General features: G+C 43.0%; 2 protein-coding genes across 3 annotated transcripts in view; one reads left to right on the top strand and one right to left on the bottom strand.

The window, feature by feature from the left end:
• tpst1 (tyrosylprotein sulfotransferase 1) overlaps positions 1–17,666 on the top strand; it is a 37,248-nt gene extending 19,582 nt beyond the window's left edge. The window contains exons 3-6 of one of the 2 annotated variants that reach the window (XM_066695454.1): positions 2,144–2,342; positions 13,291–13,341; positions 15,029–15,105; positions 17,087–17,666. In XM_066695454.1, coding sequence (XP_066551551.1) covers positions 2,144–2,342; positions 13,291–13,341; positions 15,029–15,064 — 286 coding nt within the window. In that variant the 3' untranslated portion in view covers positions 15,065–15,105; positions 17,087–17,666. The remainder of the gene's footprint in view (positions 1–2,143; positions 2,343–13,290; positions 13,342–15,028; positions 15,106–17,086) is intronic. The other variant, XM_066695455.1, reaches the window with a different exon arrangement.
• Positions 17,667–18,697: 1,031 nt separating this feature from the next.
• Positions 18,698–24,310, bottom strand: part of sgsm2 (small G protein signaling modulator 2) — a 47,390-nt gene continuing 41,777 nt past the window's right edge. Inside the window, exons 18-24 of the mRNA XM_066695821.1 lie at positions 23,887–24,249; positions 23,656–23,780; positions 23,320–23,402; positions 22,845–22,954; positions 22,408–22,504; positions 22,022–22,189; positions 18,698–21,872 (exon numbers count right to left, since the gene is read on the bottom strand). Of these exons, the coding sequence (XP_066551918.1) occupies positions 21,784–21,872; positions 22,022–22,189; positions 22,408–22,504; positions 22,845–22,954; positions 23,320–23,402; positions 23,656–23,780; positions 23,887–24,249 (1,035 nt within the window). The 3' untranslated portion in view covers positions 18,698–21,783. The remainder of the gene's footprint in view (positions 21,873–22,021; positions 22,190–22,407; positions 22,505–22,844; positions 22,955–23,319; positions 23,403–23,655; positions 23,781–23,886; positions 24,250–24,310) is intronic.

Here is a 24,310-nt window from a genome sequence, read left to right as displayed (position 1 = left end):
TTGTGAAAGCAGTTCCCCTTTCTGTGAATCCAACGCTGTCACGATTGTGGCAGGTATTGAAGGGGTATAAGGGGATCCATAGCTGATCAGCTGTCAGCGTTTCCTCTGGCTTGTGTTTTTTTATGGGGGGTGATTAATGTAGGTTTCCTAATGTAAACAGTATTCAGTCAACTGCATACCAGTTATTTTACTTGATTGCAGTTCTCGCACTTGTTTATATTGCATGTTGGATCGTTTATACAACTGTTATCCCTGTGAAACTGCAGTGTAATTTGACACTGAGGGAATCGTAGCATTTCGATCGTGGAGCCAGCTTGTACCCCAACTATAAGGCCCAAGGTCACACGGTCTGGACCCCGACTCCAAAGACTATCTTCTCGGTACAGATGAGACTCGGAACCCCCAACCTTGTGACTGAGAAGTCTACTGGGCGATTGATAGGTTTAAAAAGTAAGACGGATAAAGAAAGATCAGACTCCCAGGAGGGCATGTCTGGAGAAGTCTCTCGCCCAGCAGCCCACCCACCGGCCTGTCCTGCCGATCACGAGAGGGGTCTGAGAGGAGCAGACGCGCGATCTGATGCTCAGTGCCTTGCAGAATTGATCGTCTGATACTGAGGCAAAGGACTCTTCAATTATTCAAGTTACAATTGCTTCATCGATATTCTGAATGAAGACTTCAAGGTGATCAGATACCTTTTGTTAGAAAAGTGCAGTTAATAAAATTAGCAAACCAACGGAGTTTGGGGTAGTTTATGTTCATAAAAAGTAAAACATTTCCTGTAGGTTGTTTTATTCTATGAAACTATCCTTCGTTGACGAGTTAACCGTTGAACAATTCCTGGAACTGCATTTAAGTATTGCAGAAATACGGTAATCTTGGTCTTGTTTTTTGGTTTTATTGTTTTGTGGGGTTGTTCAACTGGCAGCCAAAGCTCTTTGTACTTCAGCTTGGTTCCAGTCCTCATTTAAGAAATAAATTAAATGCATGCAGACTGACTTGAAAACAAATTCTAATCCTGGTAACTGGATTCAATTAAATATTTCTGCAGATGTAGGGGAAATAAAATGGCTCATCTCCTCTGTGGATGCACAGTTCCTCAGTCATAAAGGCTTTGTTTGCACGGGCCTAGGAAAACAGGCAGGCGAGGGCTCCTATTGGGGAAAAGGCCCAGTGCTGTGGTCATGTGACGTTGGCAGATCCCAGTTTAATCCAAATTATTGGATCCATCTTAATGAACGCAGTGCCGTGTCAGCAAGTGGACTGTCACTAATTGGTAATCTCCTCTGTTTCTGAATTTGCTGTTCCATTTCCTCACAGAGTTTAATATCATAGCCATGTTTAGTTTTAATCTCTGCTTTTTTTTATTCTCTTCTCTTCCTCCCCCCTCCCTTTCTTTCCTGCCAAAAGACAATGACTTAATCTTTGTTTTCTGGGAACGGCACAATCTTTTTCCCCCTTCCTGCTCTCTAAATATTTTATTTGGCTGCTCATTTATTTAGGTATTACAATGTCAAGTTCAATTTTAATATCAATTTATATGGTAATGCAGAATCTTTTGTTTAAGTAAGTTTACTTGTGTATTTGCCAAGTTAGTACAGTCAGTCAGTCAGTCAGTATCACGCAAATGAACTCGTTTTCCTGGTTGCGGATTTTACCGGTTCACTCCTCTCCAACGCAGTGGAACAGGGGCTGAAAAACTAGAGATGACGCATCTTTCAGCTCGGCTTGTTGTTTTTCTTGCCAGGGTGGGGTTGGGTGTACTGTGTCTCATTAGCAGTCTTTTCACTTGAAGGGTGCCCCAATTATTGGTCTCTTAATGCTGCAGTTCACAGTTTATGGAGCAACCTTGTTATTCAGTCATAATGGTTGGCGCTCCTCGGTAACGGCGATTACGCTTGGGTCAGAAGCATGCGACGGGGAAAAGCGATCTCCCTTGATTCGAGCCATTAAAAGGCGATTACGCTGGAAGGAAGCGGGAAGCAGCCTTTAATTGTGTGGCGTGATCCAATTACTCGCAACCAGCTGACCGAGGGAAGGGTGGTTGGTGGGAGGGGTGCAGACTTGGGAGATGCTTAAGCCGGTCTTTGGGGGGGGGGGGGGCCTTCACCGATATGACTCTCTCTTCTCGTTTCTCCCGCAGAGTGGAGCGCTCCACCGACCAAGTCATCAAACCAGTCAACGTGGAAGCCTTATCCAAGTGGGTTGGCAAGATCCCGTCCGACGTGTTGCGGGACATGCCCGTGATCGCCCCCATGTTGGCACGGCTGGGGTATGACCCGCACGCCAACCCACCGAACTACGGGAGGCCCGATCCCAAGGTCCTGGACAATACCAGGAGGGTGAGTCTTTCATTATGGACTTGCAGATTTTTTTATTGGGGGGGCCATACAATGACAAAGCCTAAAGCCACCATATTTATTTTTTCCCCATGCTCTTGTCTCATGTACCAGCCTAGCACCCATACACTATTTAGGCACATAATCCCAAAGCAGAGAAATTAGTACATTCCCAGAGAATCTTTTATTTTTAAATAGGCTCTTGCATCCTCAGAAAATGTATAATAATTGTAATTTTAGTCATGCTGTACAACACCATAGCTATTGTGCATATAAATAATACTTTTCCCTTCCAAGACGTAACCTATATATAACTAAATAGATCCCATTGGAATGTCATGGTAGCTACATTTATTTTTTTCTCTCCTTGTAAAGAGAGTTGTATTTTCTGTTTATAGAAAGTGGAGGTGTAAAATGGAAAACTAGAACTAAAACATGACATGGATTTGGCTCAAAATTTAGTTAGTATCTGCTGATCTAGTTTTGCATGGCACCCGAGGGCTGGGAAAATGTAATGTCATCAGCAAACCTCTTAGCAGTGGGCCGAATTTGAAGGAAGTGTTTAAAGAGCATCAGTGAATTTATATACCTCTCTCCTATTTTTGAAGCGCAAGATTGTGTGAATGATAGGCATGTTTTCAGAAATAGAGACCGTAGTCTGCTTAGGTGTGTGTTTTTTTTTTTGTTGTTTTTTTTTTGTGTTTGTATATAGGTTTCCTCAAATCAAACTACCAATGCAAGACCAGGATAAATATTTACTTATATTTTGTCCATCGAACTTCTTTAATGAAGAAGTTTATCTGTATTCTTTGCTGTCCTTGTTGGGTGCATCCTGGTGATCTTAAGCAAAGTGCACAATAGGCCTCAATGCCTTAAAGGCTTTGATTACTAATAATGAATGAGGTTTTCCTGCTTGACCTGGTCTGACTACTCTATCTGTCATTTTGTGGGTCTCTAGAGTGGCTGTGTCAACACTGTTGTAGACTTTGCCCCATTGAGTAATACCTTGCGGTTGAACGTTGAAGTGGCCAATGTTAAATCTGAGACAAAAGATGCAATTTGAGCTTTGGGCATAAGGTAGAGAATATTTGTATTGGTGGTGTCACGGATTAGAACAAAGTCTGGCATATAAGGGCACTAGAGGAAAAATGTCTTAAGGGACATTTGGTGAAGCTCAAGAGAGACCTCCACAGCATTGATCTATTATTAAAGACGCTGTAACCGCTAGTGCAGGGAAAAGAGAGCGAGGCGTTATTATAGACCTGTTTACCCATCAGAGCAGAAGAGGTAGGTGTGTGCTCGTGTGTGCGTGTTCGCGTGTTCATTCGTTTGTGTGTGTGCTCGTATACTGCAATACAATACTGCCCATTAACCAACAAAGTCATAGTTACAATTGAGCCTTTCTGAGCTTTAGTATTTAATATGCCTGTGTAGATCTTGATGTACCTGTGGGAAGTGTTGCTGGCAGCAGCACCGGCTCCATAAATAAGCCATGAAGCCAGATCCTGGAGCTTCACCCTCTCTGTCCCGGCCTGGCTTCTCCGCCAGAGTCCAGGCACCGATCCATGGGGTAGCCTTGTGTGAAGACCGAGGGAAGAGGGGGTGAAGTCGGGGTTCACCGTACCCCCCTGCTTCAAAATGAGGGTGAAAGGTTAAGCTGAAATGAAGTAGAATTCCTCCGATCCAGCTCATTAAATGCAAATAAAGCCTGTTAATCCATCTGTCCAAACAGCACTTAGGGCACAAGGAGCACCGTCTGACTTGTGAACTTTTTCCACTTAGGAGGTGTCTCTGTGGCCACATAAAGCCCCTCTCGCACTGTGTTCATATGTCAGTGCTAGTAGATAATAGGACCTCCGGGCTGATCCTCTCTCTTAAAAGTGTGATGATGTCACTGTATTGTGTATTCTGAAAAGGAAACGTGTGTGTTTTAAAGCCCTTTCAAATATTAATGGCACTCCAAAGCATTTATATTTAAATATATATGCATTTATAAATACATTTATGGGTAAGCTTTGGGGTTTTTTCCGTTAGCTATTTTAAGTTTTCCCATTTCCTGGTCTAACGCGAACACTGAGGTTACATACAGAGCTGCATCCCTGGTGGTGTCTGCTTTATACTATACTATATATACTATTATAAATCTTTTTACCAAAAAAAAGAAGAAAATGGGGGGGAACACAATTCTCACTGCAGTAATTTTCAGACCGAGAAAAATGCAGTGAGAGAACTGCGTGAGACTGTGAACACAATCCTGTTTGGACATGAGCCTAAAAATGGTAACGGGCATTTTTATAGACGGCTGTGTTGGAATTCTACAGGGGTCCAGGAGGTATTGGGGCGGTGGGGGGGGGGCTGCATTAACGCCTGGCATCGTTCCTCTGCTAAAGAGAGCAGAATGATCTTCCCACCCAGGCTTCCTGTCTGCAGGCTTGAACAGGGTAAACCGTAAAAGGCTCAATTAGACCAAATCACGCTACCGTTACGCAGTGAAGCCCCCACATTGTTCCCAACTTTGCCAACTCACTGTCCCGACTCTACGCCCCGAAGGATCTGTCCTAAACCATCAGTCAGCCAGGCTCTGCTATTATTCTCCTCCTTTGCGTGCCATTTTAGACATTGTTTGGCAATTAAAACGTAGTCTATAACTTTCAGCAGTCTTTCATAACACTGTGAGGGAAAATCAAAAGCAGTGCAAGCGGCTTCCAGATGCCAAAACATCAGAACTTCGCAGTCCTGCCAGCCCACTTTACTGTCCACCGCACATTTCCCCAGAGACGGTTCGTAAAAGGCACAGACGCTTGGTTTGCTTTCTTTAGCTTGAGGATGCAGCTCTCTGGAAGACCTGTACAAACAATAAATAAATAAACGGCCATGCAGGACATTTCTAACCGCTCTGCTGTGACAATAGACATCCTGGGTGAATTTGCTACAGATGTGCAGATATTTCTGACAGGAACCTTCCTCTAAGTCCCCAAAGGCCATACAATCCTATTATAAGCAACTAGAAGTTACTGAACAAAACAATCTAACTGTACATCACACAGGCTTTTTCGTTTTGCCATAATTGCAATAAAAAAATAAAATAAGGTATTGCAAATTCTACATGGTTCTAAATTGTCTGCTACCGGGTCTTCCAGACACCCAGCTGCATTCTCGTGTTAAAAGAAAAGCAGTGGCTAACACTCTTGAGGTGAAGAAATACGTACGCATAACCACTAAGCTTTCAGAGTTATTTATATGGAGGTGCCAAAGCGGTTTGATTTGAGAATGAGTGACCCTCACTTGGGCAGCTTATTTACGACCAGACACCCCACTAAACTTGTCGACCTTGTCAATAGCAAGTCTGACTCAGTGTTTTTAACTGCTGTGCTAACAGGAACGCGTGTCCTGCATGGTGTGCATACCTACGCAGGGCTCTAGACCTCTTAATCAATCGGTTTAATGTAATTTGTCCAGTAGTAAAAGTGCCATTTAAACAGACCGCACTTGAGACACGGCAGTCACCCATATACCATATTACTCTTAATCTTTCGACTGCAGGAGTAGGAGGAGGAGGTGCAGACTTTGAATCATTTACTGCTAGGCTTCAACTTCCTTTCCTTGAGGGATCGCTCGTGCCGTGACTTGGTGTGGAGTCATGACCTGCTGATTTGCTGCTGAACGGTCCCTGTTAATGTCCGTCCCAGATCCTCCTCCACGTATCTGACCGGCTTCCCAGTCCTCGTGCGGCTGTTGCTTCAGCTCACATCTGCAGTGTATTAAGCATGTTTTCCTTGGAGCGCACGCAGCTGTGTAATCTATTCCTGCAGGTCGCTGTTACTTTCTCACATCGTGGGCCTGAAATTCGACACCCCCTGTCATAATCCCCCTCCTTTTCTTTTTTTTAGCAAATATCTATACATTTGTTAACAAGATGTCTAATCTTGAACGCAGCCTAACACTGAACAGGGACCCTGTGTTTGGGTTCTGGATATGGTTCTCTCAGCAGAATTGGAGAACACTCTTTATGAGTAGCAGAACAGGGAAGGAAATTTAAGATCAAAAACTATTGTGGTATAGTACAGCTTTATCCCACATAGACTAGGTATTTGTGGCTCAGACTTGAATCCGCCAAACTTTCTCTGTGTAGCGTAGTTGTGATTGGGGGGGGCTCGCAACTTGATGGGAGTGCTGCCGACCCCGCTTCGATATTACTGCTGATGTTCTCGCTCTGTTGATCACAGTGAACTGGAAAAGAAAAGTAAAATAAACCAGTTTTGGTGTGTGCGTGTCATATCAAGTCATCCATCATCCTCTCGTCCCAAAGTCTGTTGCAGTTAGCTTTCAAACGGCCGGGCTGAAGTGTCCCATCTTCCAATTCATGTTCTCAACACAGCACATAGGCTGTTCTTTGCACCTCCGGCTCGGCTGACCTTCAGAGCAGTTTCCAGGATGTCATTTTGACCTACAGATTGTTTTCCAGACACTAACCGCTCTACAAGTGCCCATACCCCCCACTGTAGTCCAAACGAGAGCGGCCCCTTCAACCAGTTTCGATTCCTCTCATCCCAATCATCTCGATACTGCGAGTGCACTAGGTGGCCGTGCGGTTATAGTAAAGGGCTTTTTCACCCAGAATATCCCAGTTCAAGCATCGTACGCATCCATGACTCACTGCGTTATACTCGGCAAGTTACTTAACCTCCCTGTGCTCGGTGATCAGGCCGAGGTAAGTGGTTCCTCTGCAGCGATGGTTGACGCACGTAGCATTGCCCCTCTCATCCCTCTTAGTCACTGCGTCTTGTTTTTCTCCTGCTGTTGGAGATAAACGGATCTCCTTTTTATATATTTATTTATTTATTCATTTATTTATTTATTTATTTATAAAATCTTTCCTAATCATTTTAGAGATCTTGCCTCAGCCACAGTCTATCTCTGTCTTTTTTTTTTTTTTTTTTGGAAGGCCACAATCAAAGAAAATGAAGTAAAACATCCAAAGAATTTCCACGAACGGCAGACCGAGTAGCCCGGCCATCAATTCCAACTTTGCCTGCTGAGTCAGTGGAGCCGAAAACATTTCATTTATCATCAAGGGAGTATTCGCAGCAGCCGCACCGATGATTAATGACATTCACTCAGGACTTGAAATGTCACTTTCGAGGTATTGTAATGTTCGTGTGTTTGCATGGCAGTCCTCCCATTAGTTACCTTGAGGGCTGGTTGCACAGCACTGAGCCGCAGAGGTCAGGGATCTCTGTGGGAGTCTGACGGAGAATGCATTTCCAAGGCAACCGAATGGAAATACTTACCTTCAGGAAAAAGGAAAATGAACAGACCCCATCTTCAGCTACACCATGAAATTGCTGCTCAAAGCTTTCTCAAGAAGCCTGTTTCTGTGGTTGTTAGACATTGAGAGAGCTGTTTTTCTGTTAGTAATTTCAGTCTTTGTTTTAGACCTGAACCTTCCAATCATTTTTTTAATTGGTCAGTTTTGAGTTATGCACTCTGTCACTTTTAAACAAGCTTTCAAAGATAACAATAATGAGTCCATAAGTGTGTTTTGCTTAAAAGGAAGTAGTCTTTCTGTTTATATATCATAGCTCATGACCTTATCATATCATTCAATTGTGTATTTCTATTCTGGGCCGTGCATATATTTCTTCTGTATTCCTGTACATTATTTCCCTTTTATTTACATGCAGAAGCACCTTGAACAAACACTGAAAGTGCGTCGACGTTTCGAGAAGCCGTGCGCTGTCGAGTTTAGCGAGAGAGTGCAGACTCGTTGATCAGAGATCTTCAGATTCTTCTTTCCCAGCTGTCTGACAATCGCATTGTTTTTGTTTCCTGTATTCATTTGTGGAAATATGTACAGATTGAATCCTTATAAACAACCCCAGTGCAGGAACCAATTAAGAGGAGGGTGATCGTGTTTTTGTTTGTTCGTTTTAGGCATTGTATTGACTGGGTGCTTTGTCTTGCCTGTTTTGTTTCCTCCACAATTAGCAGCTGATTTTCTTTGTGGTTTCCTCTGAACCTGCTTTTCATAGTTCTAGTTTGCTTTGATGTTATTTCAAACCATAAGCATTTTCCCTTTTCCTTCAACAAGCAGTGTTGGGCTCTGATGATTAACTTGGGAAGCAATACTTTTCTTTATTTGTATCCAAACCAAAGTTTTACCTGGTTTTCTATAATGTTTCTCATTGTATCTGATGCATATTTGTTAAGGATTAGTTGGTGTCCCAGCTCCAGGATTTTTCTGTGACCCTTAGCAGCAAATGAATCTATAATTTATTTGCCTCCATAATTAATAGATATGACCTCCTTTTGATGCTGAAAAACACCAGAGATTTCCAGCTATTTGGCATCTTACTTAAACATTTGAAGTAACATGTGTTGGTGCATTTGTGGCATGTATAATCAAGCCCCACTATTTATTGAATTAACTGAGTTTATGAGCAGCAGCATGGCATCAGAGAACAGTATCATTTGTATGATCTGTGTCTTCATACAGGCATGTTTTGTGTGGTACAGCTTTTCCTCCAAGCTTCGTAAGGAACAACAATTAGTAAGCCACAGTCGTTATGCATTGGTCTGATTTGCCTACAGCGCACGGCAGACGGCTCCCTTACCCTATAAAAGGGAATCCTGGACACGTTTCTAACCCGCAATCAATCCATATTAAGTGGATTCCGAGTTTGCGAGATCTCCGTGGTGAAATTGATATTTTGATCGATGATTCTTTATGTGCAGCCCGTTCCCTATAGTAAAAGGTATGGGATGAAAACAAGTAACGCACTATAAATACACTTCGACCTGACGCACCAAACGGTGAAACACGATGGACCGGGATGGTGAAGCAGCTGTTAATGGGTGCGGGCCTTTCTAGCAAAGAGGCTGCTGCTTTGTTTCATGCCTTTCTTCTCTCTCCCTCCCTCCCTTTCCATAGGTCTCTTTTTGCCTGTATATAAACAGGAGGCGAGTTAGATCTGGGAAAGTGACCACACAAAAGGCAGCGATCAGAGCTTTGTCTATAATCACCGTGGCTCTTTGTCAGCTCTGGGTGGTTATTTTAATCCCATGTGTAGCTCTGCGTGTGTACAGCTCCTCAATGTACACATCTGGCATTTGGCGGAGGTTTCACCCTTTGAACAATGTACACGGGATGAAGTGGACATGAAACAAATCCAATTTATTTATTTTCTGTGCACATTATACTACTAAATCCCCAAACGCAGATGTGTACAAAGATTTATTACAGTGCTTTATCCCTCTATAACTTTTTTTTCACAAGACATCCCTCCCTAAAACCTAGTGGGAAATAATCCCAGTTTTCTTCACTTACGCCAATGATAATCACTGCAGTGACTGATCCCAGCTTTTCTTGGACTAGTTTTGCATTAGTTTGTTACACCAGGGCAGTATGAAAACAGTCATAAGGCATGATTCATATCACAGGGATAAATCTGTAATGTAAAGGTCTTGGCATGTTTTCAGATTCCAATCGGATGTAAACATGGAAACACCAGGACTTCGAGAGGTTGATTTCTGTTCAACTGCGTTTTAACCATTGAAAGAGGTAGCAATCTGATGTTTTTCACCGATTGTTTAGATAACCAATAGACTTGTCTGTTTAACACTATGTGGATTTATTTGTTTTTATCCAGAATGTAATGTCATTTCCCGGAACAGTTTTCTTGGAAGATGCTCAACTGAAGAACAATGTTTTCTTCTTCTGTTTTCTTTAAGTGATTATTATACTGTGGCATAGAGGATTACTTAAGCAAAAACATATATATAAAGAAAAGGAAATGAAAAAACTACTCTCTCATTTAAGCCTTGTAGAGACAGAACATACAAAAAGAATAACTGATTCATTACCGCACATTCGGCTTACATTATGCAGAAACCCATATGGACTGAAACCAGATCCAAGCAAACTGACAGTCCAAGACCTGGAATGTGCTTTGTCTCATGCTTTTTAAAATATGTGCAGTGAGCGAGACGCAAATAATTGGATCTTTTGACCATGCTTACCTCCCCTCTGGGGATGTGTAAAGTTTTCCACTTCTATCTGAGGAAATGACTCGCGTCTCAGGCTCATACAGTGGAACCGGCAAAGTGACGGTGCCGTGTGCTTTAGTATGTTGGCATTAGAGGACATCTCAGGCCACAGCTTCTAGTGGCAATTAACCCCTGTAGTGCCATCTCCACACTGTCATTCTCATCTTGACTTTTTCACACTCGTGTCTCAACATGATTGCGATTGTATCGTCTGCCTTTCTGGTTGGTCTCCAGTAAGGAAACTGGTTAAAACCATTCTGAAATTCAGGATTGGCGCTTAGTTTGTTTATACAGGCTGGTGCTTCAGTGGAAGGAGACCGGTGGTGCCAAGGAATGCCTGCTCCGGGTGTGGTTGGCATGCTGCTGATGGAGTTAGTCTTACTGGCTACATAATGAAAAGTGACATCAACTACGGTTTGGTGGTGCTTAGGTAGCAGAGCATACAAATATTTCTACTGTAATTCAGCCTGAAGGTACTGAGGGGAGAACGGTAACATCTGCAACTAAGCACTAGGATTAGTTCCCTGAGCTAATGGTCAAAAAAATGTGCATTTTCCCCCAAAAAGAAGGATTATTTCACTTTAAACAGGAGGTCTGCAAGGGAGTCTTAAGTGATCGCATCCAGTAATCAGCCAAACGAAAATGTTTTCACATCCAGGCATTTTATTCCACTCCCCTGTGCTGCTCTTCCTTTTAATGCACCGTACAATGCTGCCAAACCTTTTTCTGTGGAAGTGTGATTTTATTTCATTTTCTCCTGGGGAGAGCTTGTGTTTCATGTGGAGATACCCAGCTTGTGTAACACATTTGGACTCCAGTACTCCCGGGAGGTTAGAACCGGGCTCGGAGCTGGACGGTTGCCCGCGCACGTCTCTGTGCACAAGATTGATCAGTAACATGCAAGCCGCAATATTCTGGCTGCCTTCCAGGTTGCACATATTTTCCCAGATTGATAACGTAGGTTGCATGTCTGGTGCGGTAACTGGGATCTCTCCGCTCCCCTGGCCCATGGAGGGGTCCTGGGTTAAAGAGAGGTCCTGGGGATAGGCAAGGCAGCTCAGCAGTAAAATGAGACATGGAAGGTCCCTCCAGAAAAATGTTATAAAAGCCACCCTCCAAGAAATAAAAAACATGCGTGCTTATTATGCTGGAACCGAATCCAAGTAAATTCTACTCCACACCTCTCAAACGCAGGCTTGGAAGAAGAATTACTGTGGCACAGAAACCGCAGGCAAAAAAGGCCATTTTCCCCCTCTGCCCCACATGTATTTATTTATTTATCATGATATAAATATTCCGGTTGAATGGCTTTCACCCTCATTGCAGCAAAAGCCCTTTATTGCCAGAGAGAGGGCACAGTTTATAGATCACAAGCTTGTACTGCAGATGTTTTCAGGAAGGCGTACAAGCAGGGCTGTAACTGGTGGGTCGTTGAGTAGACCTCTTAAAAAGGATTTGAATTAGTGCGGTTGTACTATTATAATCTGCTTTTAAACCTTTGCCCTTCTTGTCCAGAATGTTTACTCTTCTGTGCAGACATTACAATATTAAGTATTTCTAATGGTTTTCAAAGCAGTCTGTTCTCACTATATATTTTTTAATGCTCCTACACAGTTAAATCTGATCCATAAAACCTCTACCTCTATGGACAGGTCAGTGTTTCACTAATGTGCATTATTTCCACCATAAATGCAGCATATATTTAATTGTGGTTTTGGAGAGGGGAAGAAAATTTGATTGTGCAGAAGATAATGCAATTTGGAAACATGCATACCATAACGTACGTATTCATATTCTATGACTCCCCAGAAACCTGAAAACAGTCCTGAAGGAAAACTGACTCATTATGGCCGGTCTTCTGGGGTCAGGACTGTGCCGTATTGGGGAGATTTATGTGTGCGTGACTCTGAAGTCGCATTAAATGCTTCCAGCAGAATTCCAAAAAAGTTCCTCAGTCTTGCAGGGTCCTTTGTGTTGAACTCACCGTGTCCTTTTCTCTTTGCTTCAACATATCACTTCATAGATCTAATCTGATTAATTAAAGGTCTTGGCATATGGCTTCGGTCAGTCCCACACACCACACTTGGACCTTGAGTGGCAAACTGAAACTGCACTGATTTTAAAGCAGTTTAGTTTTTCCTATTTGCAAAATTCCTTGACCCAAGTCCAAGATGCACAGTAAGCAGGGAAATGAGATCACAGTTTGACTCGTCCTAATTGAGGCGAATGTCTCTTCCCCCCCCACCGATGCCCACCTCCCTGCAGATGCACCTCCCATGCCCTCCCCTCCAGGGCCTGAAATGTCCTCTCTTTCTGCTCTCAGAGAAACATTCAATTAGATAAATGTGCCCGACCACTCGACAATACTAATAATGTGCGTCTTGCTTCTGGCCTGAAAACCTTTCTGCCGTCGCCAGCTTTGTGTCTGATGTCGTGCTGCATTAAGCACGGTATTGAACAAAATAAAATAACTGCCAACCACAGCTCTGTACGCTGTGTTCTCGTCTCTTGTGGTCTGCATGGATGCCTGAATTTCAGTTTAAATGCCACCGCAGGAATACCAAAGGTGTGCTCGCATTGTAGAGGAAGAAAGTGAAGTGTTAAAAAGCGACCTTTACGCGCTTTACAGGAGATGTTACTTTGTATTGACAAATGTGATATTCTCATGTATTACTTGAGCTCTATAATGCAGCTTAATCAGTGAGTCTGTGGGCTTTCACCATCCACCAGTGATGTCTCCAAACACCTCCAGTCCGCTAGGCTCTATCTCTCCGAACAACGTGTCGGACAGTCTGGTTTGCACTGCATGGCTTGGCTGAGGATCTTGCAAAAAACAAAGCTTTGATGTTTTGAAACTCTACATGTCTGTGTATCAGCTTCTAAAGCCATTGATTTGTTTTTCCAGGTCTTTAAAGGTGAATTTCAGCTACCTGATTTTCTTAAAGACCAACCACAGGTACAGTAGCTATTCTGCCTGTTGTTCTACACCTGCTATGGTTTGATTTATGTATTAATTTCAGTTTGAGCTTATTTTTGTTGTTTTGCAGAATCAATTTTCCCATGCTTGCCTCTTGCTTAGGATTTCACTTTGCTTTTGTGGGCACGATGAGTTGTTCAAGCACATTTTATCTCTACCTCTTTCCTGAATTTAGTTTTCAGTGTCTCCCCCCGGTTGTATTGTTGTAAATTCATTATTCTAATCCAGGCTGTATAAACTAGCTTCCTAACGTTTTTTGGCACGTCGCTCTCAAAACGGGGCAATTCAAGCTTCCGGACTCTCACATTCCAGTGACATTCTCGTGGGGGTGGGTTCATCTTGAACTGCAGTTGTTAAGGTTTTTGCACACAGCCAGATGGTATCTTTGTGCATCAGCTTGGGCATGGAGATTTTAAGGTAGATTTCCAAACGAGTGGGTGATGGAAATAATAACCACAGAGCAGGACAGAACTGCAACAACATATAATCCATATATTTGCATTCTGCTTTTGCAAAAGTGGAGGTAAAGCAATGTGCCTGCATGTTCAGTGAGAGGGCCTGTCCTTTGGCAGGAAGCACCTGAGTTGCATGGTTTAATGCCTGAGGTTGTCCACGTAATCAGTCTTCGGTGTCTGCACAAAATAGGAAGGCGGTCTAGCATCTGACAGCTTGCATTTTACTGTGGTTTCCTGTCCTACTGATTGACTGTTGCTAAGCGTATGTAGTTGTACGTTGTCGATAAACTTCCTATCAGACTATTTTCTATCTAAGTGGCGTTGGTTTTTGGCATCATTGGTTTTTTGGCTTCTTGCAGTCTTCTTCCAGTACCTTAATCTTAATGCCTATCCTATACTTTTGCAAGAATAATGAAAGTAGCAGGGGTAAAATCTGCAGCATCTAATCCTTGGCATATTGTAGGTTATCGCCATCTTAATTGTCTTTCTTTTGCGTACAAAACACGAGCAAACCACAGAAATCACACCGGCACCGGCCGCAACGCGCACAATCTGTCGTTACCTACTTTTGTATGGATGGAGGCCTGTTTGTTTGAGCTGCACTCCTGTGGCGCTCCCTTGCACGTCTCATCCCGACCCGCATGTTCAAAGGCAAGGTCCATAACCCGGTCACGTCCTGCTCCTACTGCCTTTTCATCGATTTTAATAGGATTATTTGTTTGAACTTACTTTGTCTCAAATCGGTGATGGTTTTTATTATTTTGCATGTTTTTGTCTGCCGGTGCCTTCCTGAGAGATGTTTTTGGTTGCTTTTTTATAATGATTTTGTGTATATATTCATCTGACGATCACTGTACACAGCAAAAAGGATTGGATTTCATTTTTTTTTTTTTTTTGGAAAGATCTTGTTAATAATTGGATAAGATGAGGAACTACACAGCACACAGTCATTCCACTGTCTGGATCCATATATCGACACAAATGGCAGTGTTTTTTAGGGGAACCTTCCCCGGTTAACCCTGTAGAGAAGTGAGTTCCATACTTGAGAGCTTAAAGGAGAGAAGTGACATCCTGAACAAGAGGTCTGCTGGCGGGACATGGAGCAGTGGGCTTCTGAGAGGGAAGGGACCCTAGTTTGGCATGAACGGGATTGACCTGAGGAGATGGTTATATTCATATGGTTTCAAGGTCTTTTTTGTTTGTGTTTTCAGATACAGAAGTCTCCAGAAAAACCACAACCCACATAATCAGACTGAAGCAGATGAAACGGATCCAAAAAAATTCAGAAGTGTGTATCGCTCCATTTATTTTTTTCCAAGTGTAACATTTGTATATGTCTATTTTCAATCCTGGCAGGTTTCATCTTGGATTGAATAGGTTCTAAATCCATCCTAAATTGGGAAATAATTTTCCTTAAAAGTCAGTATCTTCTCTTGGGCAATTCTGCCCCAGGCTCTGGTGTATATATTTTTAGTTCTTTATTAAATAAGGAACTACCATCCATTGTAATGTCCTGTTATTTAATTTCCTGTGGTATATTTGAACTTGTTTGTATGTCTATTTCTTGTGTTCACATTCTCTAATCTTTTCCGGGTGTGTATTAATTAAAACTAAAAAAATATGACCGTGTAGAGTTGAGGCCTTATATCAGGCTTCAGCAGACTGTGTCCCACCGATAGATCAGCGCCAAGTGAATTTTTCGTTCTCACCTCACTTGGCTGCATTTTGCTTAATTTAAATGAAATTAATGAAAGCCCCAATCACCATCACACACAGCTGAGTAGCAGAACAAATAAAATATGCATTTCTAATGTGTTGAAATAACAACCGCAGCACGGCGACAAAATATTTTGCTCGACTTCAAGCGCTAGTATCGCATTTATGGTATCTCATCCTCGTTTCTTTGCAGGATTTATTTGTTAATTAAATACTCGGCTGTGGGATTAGCTAGGTCTCTAATTTTCCCCTCACTACACATTTAGGGAGCTAAAATAATGTATTTGCTCTCTATTGCACGTGCTTCCCCCCTTTTGGTGTGTGAGTGTGGTTTCTGGTTTACAGTGAACATTAAATGCAAAAACATAATAATAATAATAATAATTATTGATTTGTAGGTTTAGTTATTTTAATTAAACCTTTTTTCCTCCTTCACTAAAGCTTGGTCTCGGTGACTTATTCTTATCGCATACAGGGTAGTGGGCCATGCGGAGACGGTCCGTTTGTTTTATTGTTAATTAAGTCCGGAGGAGATACCAGCCTGCGTGCGACGCGCTTTACGAGGGGAGCCCGGTTTCTCTTGGTTTCACGTCCTGTCCCCCCCTCAGGCCACGATCCTTTAAAAAGCAATAAACAGGATCTCTGGCGCGGCACGCTTGCCTGAGCAGCCGCAATATTACTTGGCTGTTTGCTTGGTTTAGTCGAGAACAAAATTCTCACTCGACTGCTCTTGATCATTTTAGTTTACTGCTCTCCTCTCTGTAATACTAATAAAACATTAAAAATAAAATAAATTAATAAAACACATTAGAGCTGTTGAAGAGGTACAAACTGAAAGTTGGAAGAGAGGAGAGTCAGATGGGGGGGACAAGAAGAGGAAAATGAATGGAGCAGTGAGGACGGTCCAATAACAATACTGATTAATTGAATCGGCAGAGAGCAATTGTTTTAGCTTGTGCACAAATGAATGGTCAACCGGATGGCAAAACGATTACCAGCCCGGGCCAATTTTGTACAATTTATGTGTATATGTGTGTGTAGGATCATCATTATTTGTGTATTTAGCTGCCCTTCATTTAAAACCTGAATTTAATGAAAAGTATGTCTTCAATCTGCGTTCTTTATTGTAAGACTTTTGAATAGCAGTTAGTGGTCTTTTAAAATAGGTAAGTTAACATCAATGCGTTTTTAGATGTTAAACCACAAGAACAACATAACCTGACCTGCAGCCTCGACACAGAATGGGTAGATAGATGCGCTTGACCTGGCAGAGGCTTGTTAGGAGCATTAGGAGCCTGTGAATCGGTTTAAAACATCAAGTAAATGGCGTCCACATTATTGCAGTGATCGGAAACTTATGACACTGCACTAGATTATAACGACGACCAAACACTGGACTCCTGTCAGCGCCGGCGTTGGTATATTGTAAAAAAAATAAATAAAAAAAATTCGAATCATCAAAACTAGTTTGTGCCGCTTCCAGAAAATGTAGTCAGAAACCTGTTGTGAGCCTTTTAAGGCCTCTGATTGCTGACAGCGGTCTGTCGTTTCAGGATGGAGCATCGCAGTGCGGATCGTCGCCAGGCGGGCGCTGGACTGCAGCCCTGAGACGAGACCCACTGCTCTGACGGAAACGCTGTGATCCAAGTGCATTTCCCGTGGACCCGATCGGGCTCCCCGCTCGGGGCGGCGGGGACTCCGACCACTCTCCCTTTTCTGGAGACGTCATTCTTGGCCTTTTTATTGTCGTACTGTATCGAACGCATTCGTCGAAAGCATTGGACTTGGAATGTTGTCGCTCGTTCTTTTCGTTTGGTCGCGCCACCCTCATCGGACTTTCTCTTTCCACGTCCATCTGTGATTCTGTTACTACAGCAAAGCGGTGAACGTCATTGCACAGAAAACCCTGTATTTATGAAAGATTTTCTCCGGAAGATGCAATATTGTTTAAATTTTTTTTTTTTTTGTAATGTGCGTAGGGTGCATTTCCATGGGTGCTGATTTACAAGATGATATTGGAGACCTAAGTGTTGAAAAAAGAACCAGAAACGAGATATTTTGTAATCTGTATTCACGCTGGGGTGACCTTTTTGTATTTGGAAACAGTAATAAATGCATTGTCAATGTTTAAAATTTTTGTGTGTCTGGTTTCTCTCCCCCCCTTCCCAGTTTCCAAGACCTTATACTTTATCCATATCAGAAGTTATGGAGAGGGGAAGCCTGGCATGAGAGTGTTTCAATGCAAAGTAGAAATTAAAATCTATAATCGGGGCTGGTTGCATCACAAGCTGGGGCCAGTAGTGGTTTTCCACGGTTGGATTTGAAAAACACTTCCCAGGGGAGTTTCGCATTGCAGACTGGAATGTAGTCCTTGTTCCACTAGAAGAAATTGGCAAGGTCTAAAATCACTTGAGCTGCAGAACAAACTCTTGTACTGTAGTGCCTTATCTGATAGATGCACACCTATCTCTCCTTTACAATACTGTCCAAGTGGCGCAACTCCAAAACTGGAAGTAAATCTGCACTTTTGTAGTGAATGAGTGTTCAAAAAAGTAATGTAGGATAAAGTCCTGTAGAGAGTTAAGAGTGCGTCAATAACGTAAGCGAGTCGTCTGTGCCATCATGTGGGTGGATAGAAGAACTACACGCTAGCAAGAAGCTATAGTGTATGATTAATAACAAAGCACATGCCAGTACTGTGTGTTGCCGAGAGTTCGTATTGAAATCCTATATTATTGGGTATTGTGTGCCACCTTGTGGGTGGATTGTATGCACAGTCAAACTGAAAACAATTCAAGAATATAATGCAAAGCTATTCAGGTTTTTTTTTTTTTTTTTTAAAGGGCTTATTATAATCGAAACCAAAGAAAAGCACTTTAATGGGTATTGTGACATCTTGTGGGTGAACAGGAGAATAACAGATTGTATTATAATAAACTATGCAGTACTGCTTACTAGTTTAGTGTTCTTATTTAAATATCAAATTGTAATGATGGCAATGTATCATATGAATGAATAGCCAGCATTATTGGGTAGTGCCAGTGTGTGGGTGACTAAGTGTTGATCTAAAACACTGAATATACAGTGCAGTGTAATTTCAAATTCAGACTAGTTTAAATGCATTTTTATAATCATGCTGAAATGCTTTAAAAAATTAAATAAAATAAGAACGAGACATCCCTTTTATTGTAATGTTACATTCAAGATAAATAATACATCCTTTAACAATACATAAATTATCATTCAAATGTTGGTTTCCAAATAAAATAGATTAAAAAAAAATCAAAACAAATTCAGTGCACAACATTCATAAAGAGCACAACAATTGACATGTAACAAACATTTCCCACTTTGAAAGCTGTACACATCTAGTAGGATAGAAGACATCAGGCCTTCCAAACCAACCAACCGAAACAAAGGTGGAAATAAAACAGTACAGGCCCCATAGAAACCTTAGACTCGCACTCTCTACTTCAGAGAGGGCGAGAGAGAGAATAAAATAACCATACAAATGAAAGGAGCATGTCAGAGTAAAGATCCCGTGTGAACAGTCTTTTTTGAGACGTGGTTCGAAATTGCACATCTCTATCAGCTAGTGGGAGTGTGACCTTGTGGGAGGCTTTGGGACACAGGTGGACGGTGACGGAGAGGACTTTGGGTAAAACACAGGCTCTTGAGAAATAGAGTAATACAGATAACACTCCAATAATAATAATTATAGTGGTTTATTTCTATTCATTAATGTGACTAGTGATTACACAGTAATTTTGCTGTATTGAATACTTATGGTTAACTACTGTCTGTCAAAACTGCGATTCAAATTCTCACAGGAATTTGTATTATTATTATCGTAAATGGAAAGACTTTGGACATGTGCTGTTTGCCATTTCACAGACACTGCAGACTAAGGCTAAGTTCAACTTCCCAACCTCAGTAAGGGAAAGATTGCTTTGGAAGGAGATTTGGATTTGGCACGGGTCAGTCCAGGGAGAAAACTCTGCTATAGTGTTGTGTAGATCTGTGTAGAGTCAGTGTAAACATTTCCCATGTCCGTTTCAACTAATTCAGTCAATTAACACACGAAACATATTGCCTGCATTTGATATCTGAACCCATTACATTACTAAAGGGCCTGCTGGTTGAATTTATTGTTAACAAAGAAGTGGCCTAGTTTACTCTGAGATACAGAGCTCGTGTTGTTCTTAATTTTATTATGCAATTTACCTTCATGCTTTGACACCTTGCAAAGGCACTAACAACTTTTAAATGGATGAATGAATGCGTGCTGGATGCGCTAGATGTTTCCAGTAGCTTCAATCTATAGCTTCCCTTTACCATGTCACACCTGCAAAGTCTATTATCTATTAAAGTTAAAGCTTTTAGGTGTATTTATTTATTTATCTATCTATCACTTCTGGCAATCCCCATCTTACAAATATATTTTAAATACAGTACTCTGTCACACATTTGGTTAATACAGCAGTTATTCAAATGGCACCCATTGTCCTACAATTAAAACAAAGCACTTTGCAATTGACTAATATATACAGTTTCTAAAAACAAATCTGCCAGTAATATCATGTGCTACATTAAAACATGAATAAATACAAAACACTAAAAATTGTCCTGATTGTGTTGTTGCCAGGCAGAGGGAATTATTTCTCCATTGTTGGTCGACAGTCAGTTGCAATACTTTCTCAAAGTTAAAGAGAGGTGACAACTGGGTATAATTCTGCATACGACACGGGCAGAACCCACAGCTAGGATCAGTGCGGCAGGTTTGACATATTAGTGTCGTCTGCAACTGCAATGCGGAGATTTTCTGTCTGTTTCTCTGGAGCATTTTATATTGCCTCCTCCCTCCCCGAGTCCTGACCGTTTTATTTTGCACCACCATATGGTTAAAGAAGACCCAGAGTAATTACCCATTACAGCTGAAGCCTTGGTCACTAAAGGGGAGATGCCCCATGTGTCAGACTACGCCACACACTTGGGTGCCAAAGCCTCCCAGCTGTTCAGCAGTCACTATCTCAGGAAGGAGTTGACCCTGTTCAAGCTGGGTACCGATTCTTGTGCAACCTGCTTCGAACCTCGTGAAGCAGGCTGACAAAATGACAACAGATGGATTTTTCTTTTTAAACATGCTGAGAAAAGTGCCAATTGTGCAAATAAATAAGAAGCAAATCCTTTCCTTCACAAATAGATTCTACACAATCATAGAAAGACTATTAAAGAATCTAAGAACCTAAGAATCCCTTAAAATGTGTCTATTATAAATACATAAAATTAACAGTTCCGGAAATGGCACAGTTCTTTTGGTCACAGAGTTAATGTATACTGTTGTGTACGTGAATCGTGGCAGTCACCTCCGTAAGATTAGAGACAGGTCACCCGTGCTAAGGCAGATAGGGCAGTGAAGTAAAAGTAAAGTAGTGCAGCTCAGAGAAGACAACACTTCTACAGACACGCTGTGGGAACGAAAACACAGATCATCTCATTCTTAGAACAAACCCTTATGCAGAATTTGGGCTCTGCTGCATGCAAAACACACACAAACAACCACAAAAACTGGCCGGCTTGTAATGGAAAAGTACAGTGTGAACTTAAGATATAGGCAGCAAGAGTGATATTAATCAGGCATCACTAAAAACATTCTAGAACGATCTCATAAATGTCTGCATGCACGCACGTGTGTGTGTGTGTGTGTGTGTGTGTGTGTGTGTGTGTGTGTGTGTGTGTGTGTGTGTGTGTGTGTGTGTGTGTGTGTGTGTGTGTGTGTGTGTGTGTGTGTGTGTGTGTGTGTGGGGTGTTTTTGTTTTGTGTTTTTCTCCAGCATTTAAGCCTGGTCACAGTGGGAGCTCGCTCACGGACGCGTAAGAAAACTCCAATGTGGTTATTCTCACGAAATGTCCCAGTAAGACTCAGACAGACCAACACAGGTGAACTCCTTCCTGGACTTATCAACCCCTCCACCCTCACACACCCACCTCAGGTTCTGAAACGGAAGGATGTTTGGCGTGCCGTCTTTCCTGTTCCTGTCGTGGAGAGGGTTGTTTGGAGAAGGGGGTCTCTCGGAGGAAGCTGTCGGAGTTCCTGGGAGAAGTCGGTGCAAGAGAGCTCAGAAGGGCTATGGGGGGTATCCGGGGTCTCTGTCCTGCGTTTTAGGGCCCCTCCGGCTGTGCCTCTAGGGGCCTCACAGTGAGAGTCAGCTGTCCGCCCTCCTCCCCCCATCCTCCTCTCCTCTCCTAGCTCACTTGTTTTCGATGAGAGTCTGTACTTTGTGCACGAGCTCCCTGGCTATCCGCAGAATGTGCTGCACGTCGTGGCGCTCGGCCATTTCTGGCGAGGAGGAAAAACAAACGAGAACCTTAACGTGGTGAAGACAGGGCAGTGAACAGAAAAGCTGTTGGGTTTAATCTCTCAATTAAATGAGATGCAGTGCAGTGGCACAGTTACCGTCCTGCCCTCTTCACCTGGTCGGCACTCACCGTTGAAGAATTTGATGATGTCGGTGAAGTCCATGTTGTTGTCTCGGATGATCTCCCTGTAGACCTCGACCAGGGCCAGCGCGATGAACAGGACGAAGTGCTCGGAGGAGATGTGTCTCGCAACCCAGATCACCTCCCACATGGCAAACACGTCCTCGTACAGCAGTTCTGGCACAGAGAGAGAGTGACAGAAAGTCAGGAAGACACATCGACGGGTTGACGTCAGTTTCTGCGAACGCATCCTTGCCGAGCGGCTGTCTGAGGTCTTTGACTTGTTCAAAATGTTTTAGCTGTGACCAGACTGTCAATATAGGATTGCCATCACAGACCTCCCATATAAACGTGGTTCTGCAAGTACGTTAAAGCTTAAGGCTGGCAGACCTCACCTCGTTTGAAATCCAGGAGGAACCAGCGATAGCAGAAGTAGAAGTGGGTGTAATCCCCATTCTGGTGCATGAGCTCGAACAATTCAGAGTCCAGAATCTGAAAGACAAACAGGCAGGGTGAAATGAACAACACTGGGTTCTATATACATAAAATACATGAAAAATAGACAATTTTGGTTCCATGGGAAAGACTTGTTTGCAACCCAAAAACCTTTTATCTGGTCATGCTGTACAATATGCCCAGATATCTTCCTTAGAAGGCCAACCTACAGTCACAATTTTAAAAAGAACAAGCACATTTAGACAAATCTGAACGATAGTGAAACTTTTCATGAATAAAATAGCACAGAGTGTCTAAGGATGATTTGATAGTCTGACCTGGGTTAGGGCAGGGTCAATAATAAAGACCTGTCTGGTATTGTGAACTTTTTAATTACCTGGATCAGGGAGCGCATGTTGGCAAAATGAGTGTCCATGGCTCCTCCATTGGGGAAGTTCTGGCTCATCCTCTTCATCAACTGGGTGAAACAGCTGTACGCCAACCATTCTGGGAAACAACAAAACACAAAGCCTTCACATAACATCTCATCCTGAACTTAACCTCGGCTACTGCCTGATGACAACAGTGATGACAACTATTTTCCTACCTGTGACTTTACTCTCATTGTAACATATGAGGAGACAGTCGGTGAATGAGAGGAAACAAGACCTGTCTTGTTATCAAACATGGCAGATAAAATGGATCCAGAAGCAGTCAAGAAGACACTGTAACCCTTCAGAGCAACAACTCAACTCAACAGTGGAAGAAAGGGTCCACTGAAACCAGTTTTGCAGTCAATCAATATGTGTTTGTCCATGAACCATGAGATCTTGCATACACGGCCATCAATGGCAATCTGCGGTCACTCTTACCATCGTCCAGAATGACCATCAGTGGGGCCAGCAGGTCACACATCCCCTGGACGTAGCCCATCTCCAGGTGCTCCCAGACATAACTGTTAGGAGAGGGAAAGAGTATGAAAGACACAATGAGCAAAAGCACAGCCTGAGAGTTACATCTGTTCACAGTAGGACACAATTTTATGCATAGGAGGCACACATGGAAACAGAAGAGACAAAACACACGAGCAGGTTAACAGATCTGCTGCAAAAATAGACCTCTTTAGATGAGGATAAGCTGCCAATGAAGGGCAATGGCCAAGGTGGTGTGGCTTCTATGGAGAAAGGAGGCGAGGTTTCCGCTCTGACCTGCACATGATGTTGCGCAGCTTCTCCAGGTTACCCGGGGTGAAGTAGTAGTAGTTGCGGTCACAGCGCTGGACGTCCTTGTCTATCCTGTGCAGGTTGAGGGCCACCGTATCCAGCAGCTCGATCTGAGCAGGAGACGCATACACACACACACACAGCGGTCAGGACTGCTGCTGGACTGGGGATCCAGACTAGTGATACAGAGGAAGTGTTGCACAAAACACAAGTTACCGTGTATGAAGCGAAGGAGATGGGTGCCCCCCCCGCCCCTGTCATCAGCTTGTCCAGCTGGCTACAGAGCTGCTCCTCAGTCATCGAGTCCTGCCGCGTTTTGCTCTGCCTCCCGTCCTCGCCCAGCTCCTCCTCCATGCTCTGAGCGTCCTCGATGCTGGACAGGATCTGCGAGTGACCGGACGCTACCGAGTAGTTCCGCGAGGACGGGAGACCCGAGTCCGGGGAGTCAAACTCCACGGCGGGCCTCTCATCTGGTGCCAGAGCCACGGGGGTGCCCACAGTGGTCAGGGTCGGGGCACCGTCCTCAGGGCCAGGCAGCCCCCTCCCCCCACTGTCCAGCTCGTCCACCGACATGAAGACCTGAGAGGAAGTAAAGGGGAGACGGCGGAAGAGTCATGAGTGCCTCTAGATCTGACGAGAT

The sequence above is a fragment of the Amia ocellicauda genome, chromosome 22 (assembly GCF_036373705.1).
Source record: "Amia ocellicauda isolate fAmiCal2 chromosome 22, fAmiCal2.hap1, whole genome shotgun sequence".
In the NCBI taxonomy this organism is placed as follows: domain Eukaryota; kingdom Metazoa; phylum Chordata; class Actinopteri; order Amiiformes; family Amiidae; genus Amia; species Amia ocellicauda.
This window is presented reverse-complemented; position numbering and strand designations above follow the sequence as displayed.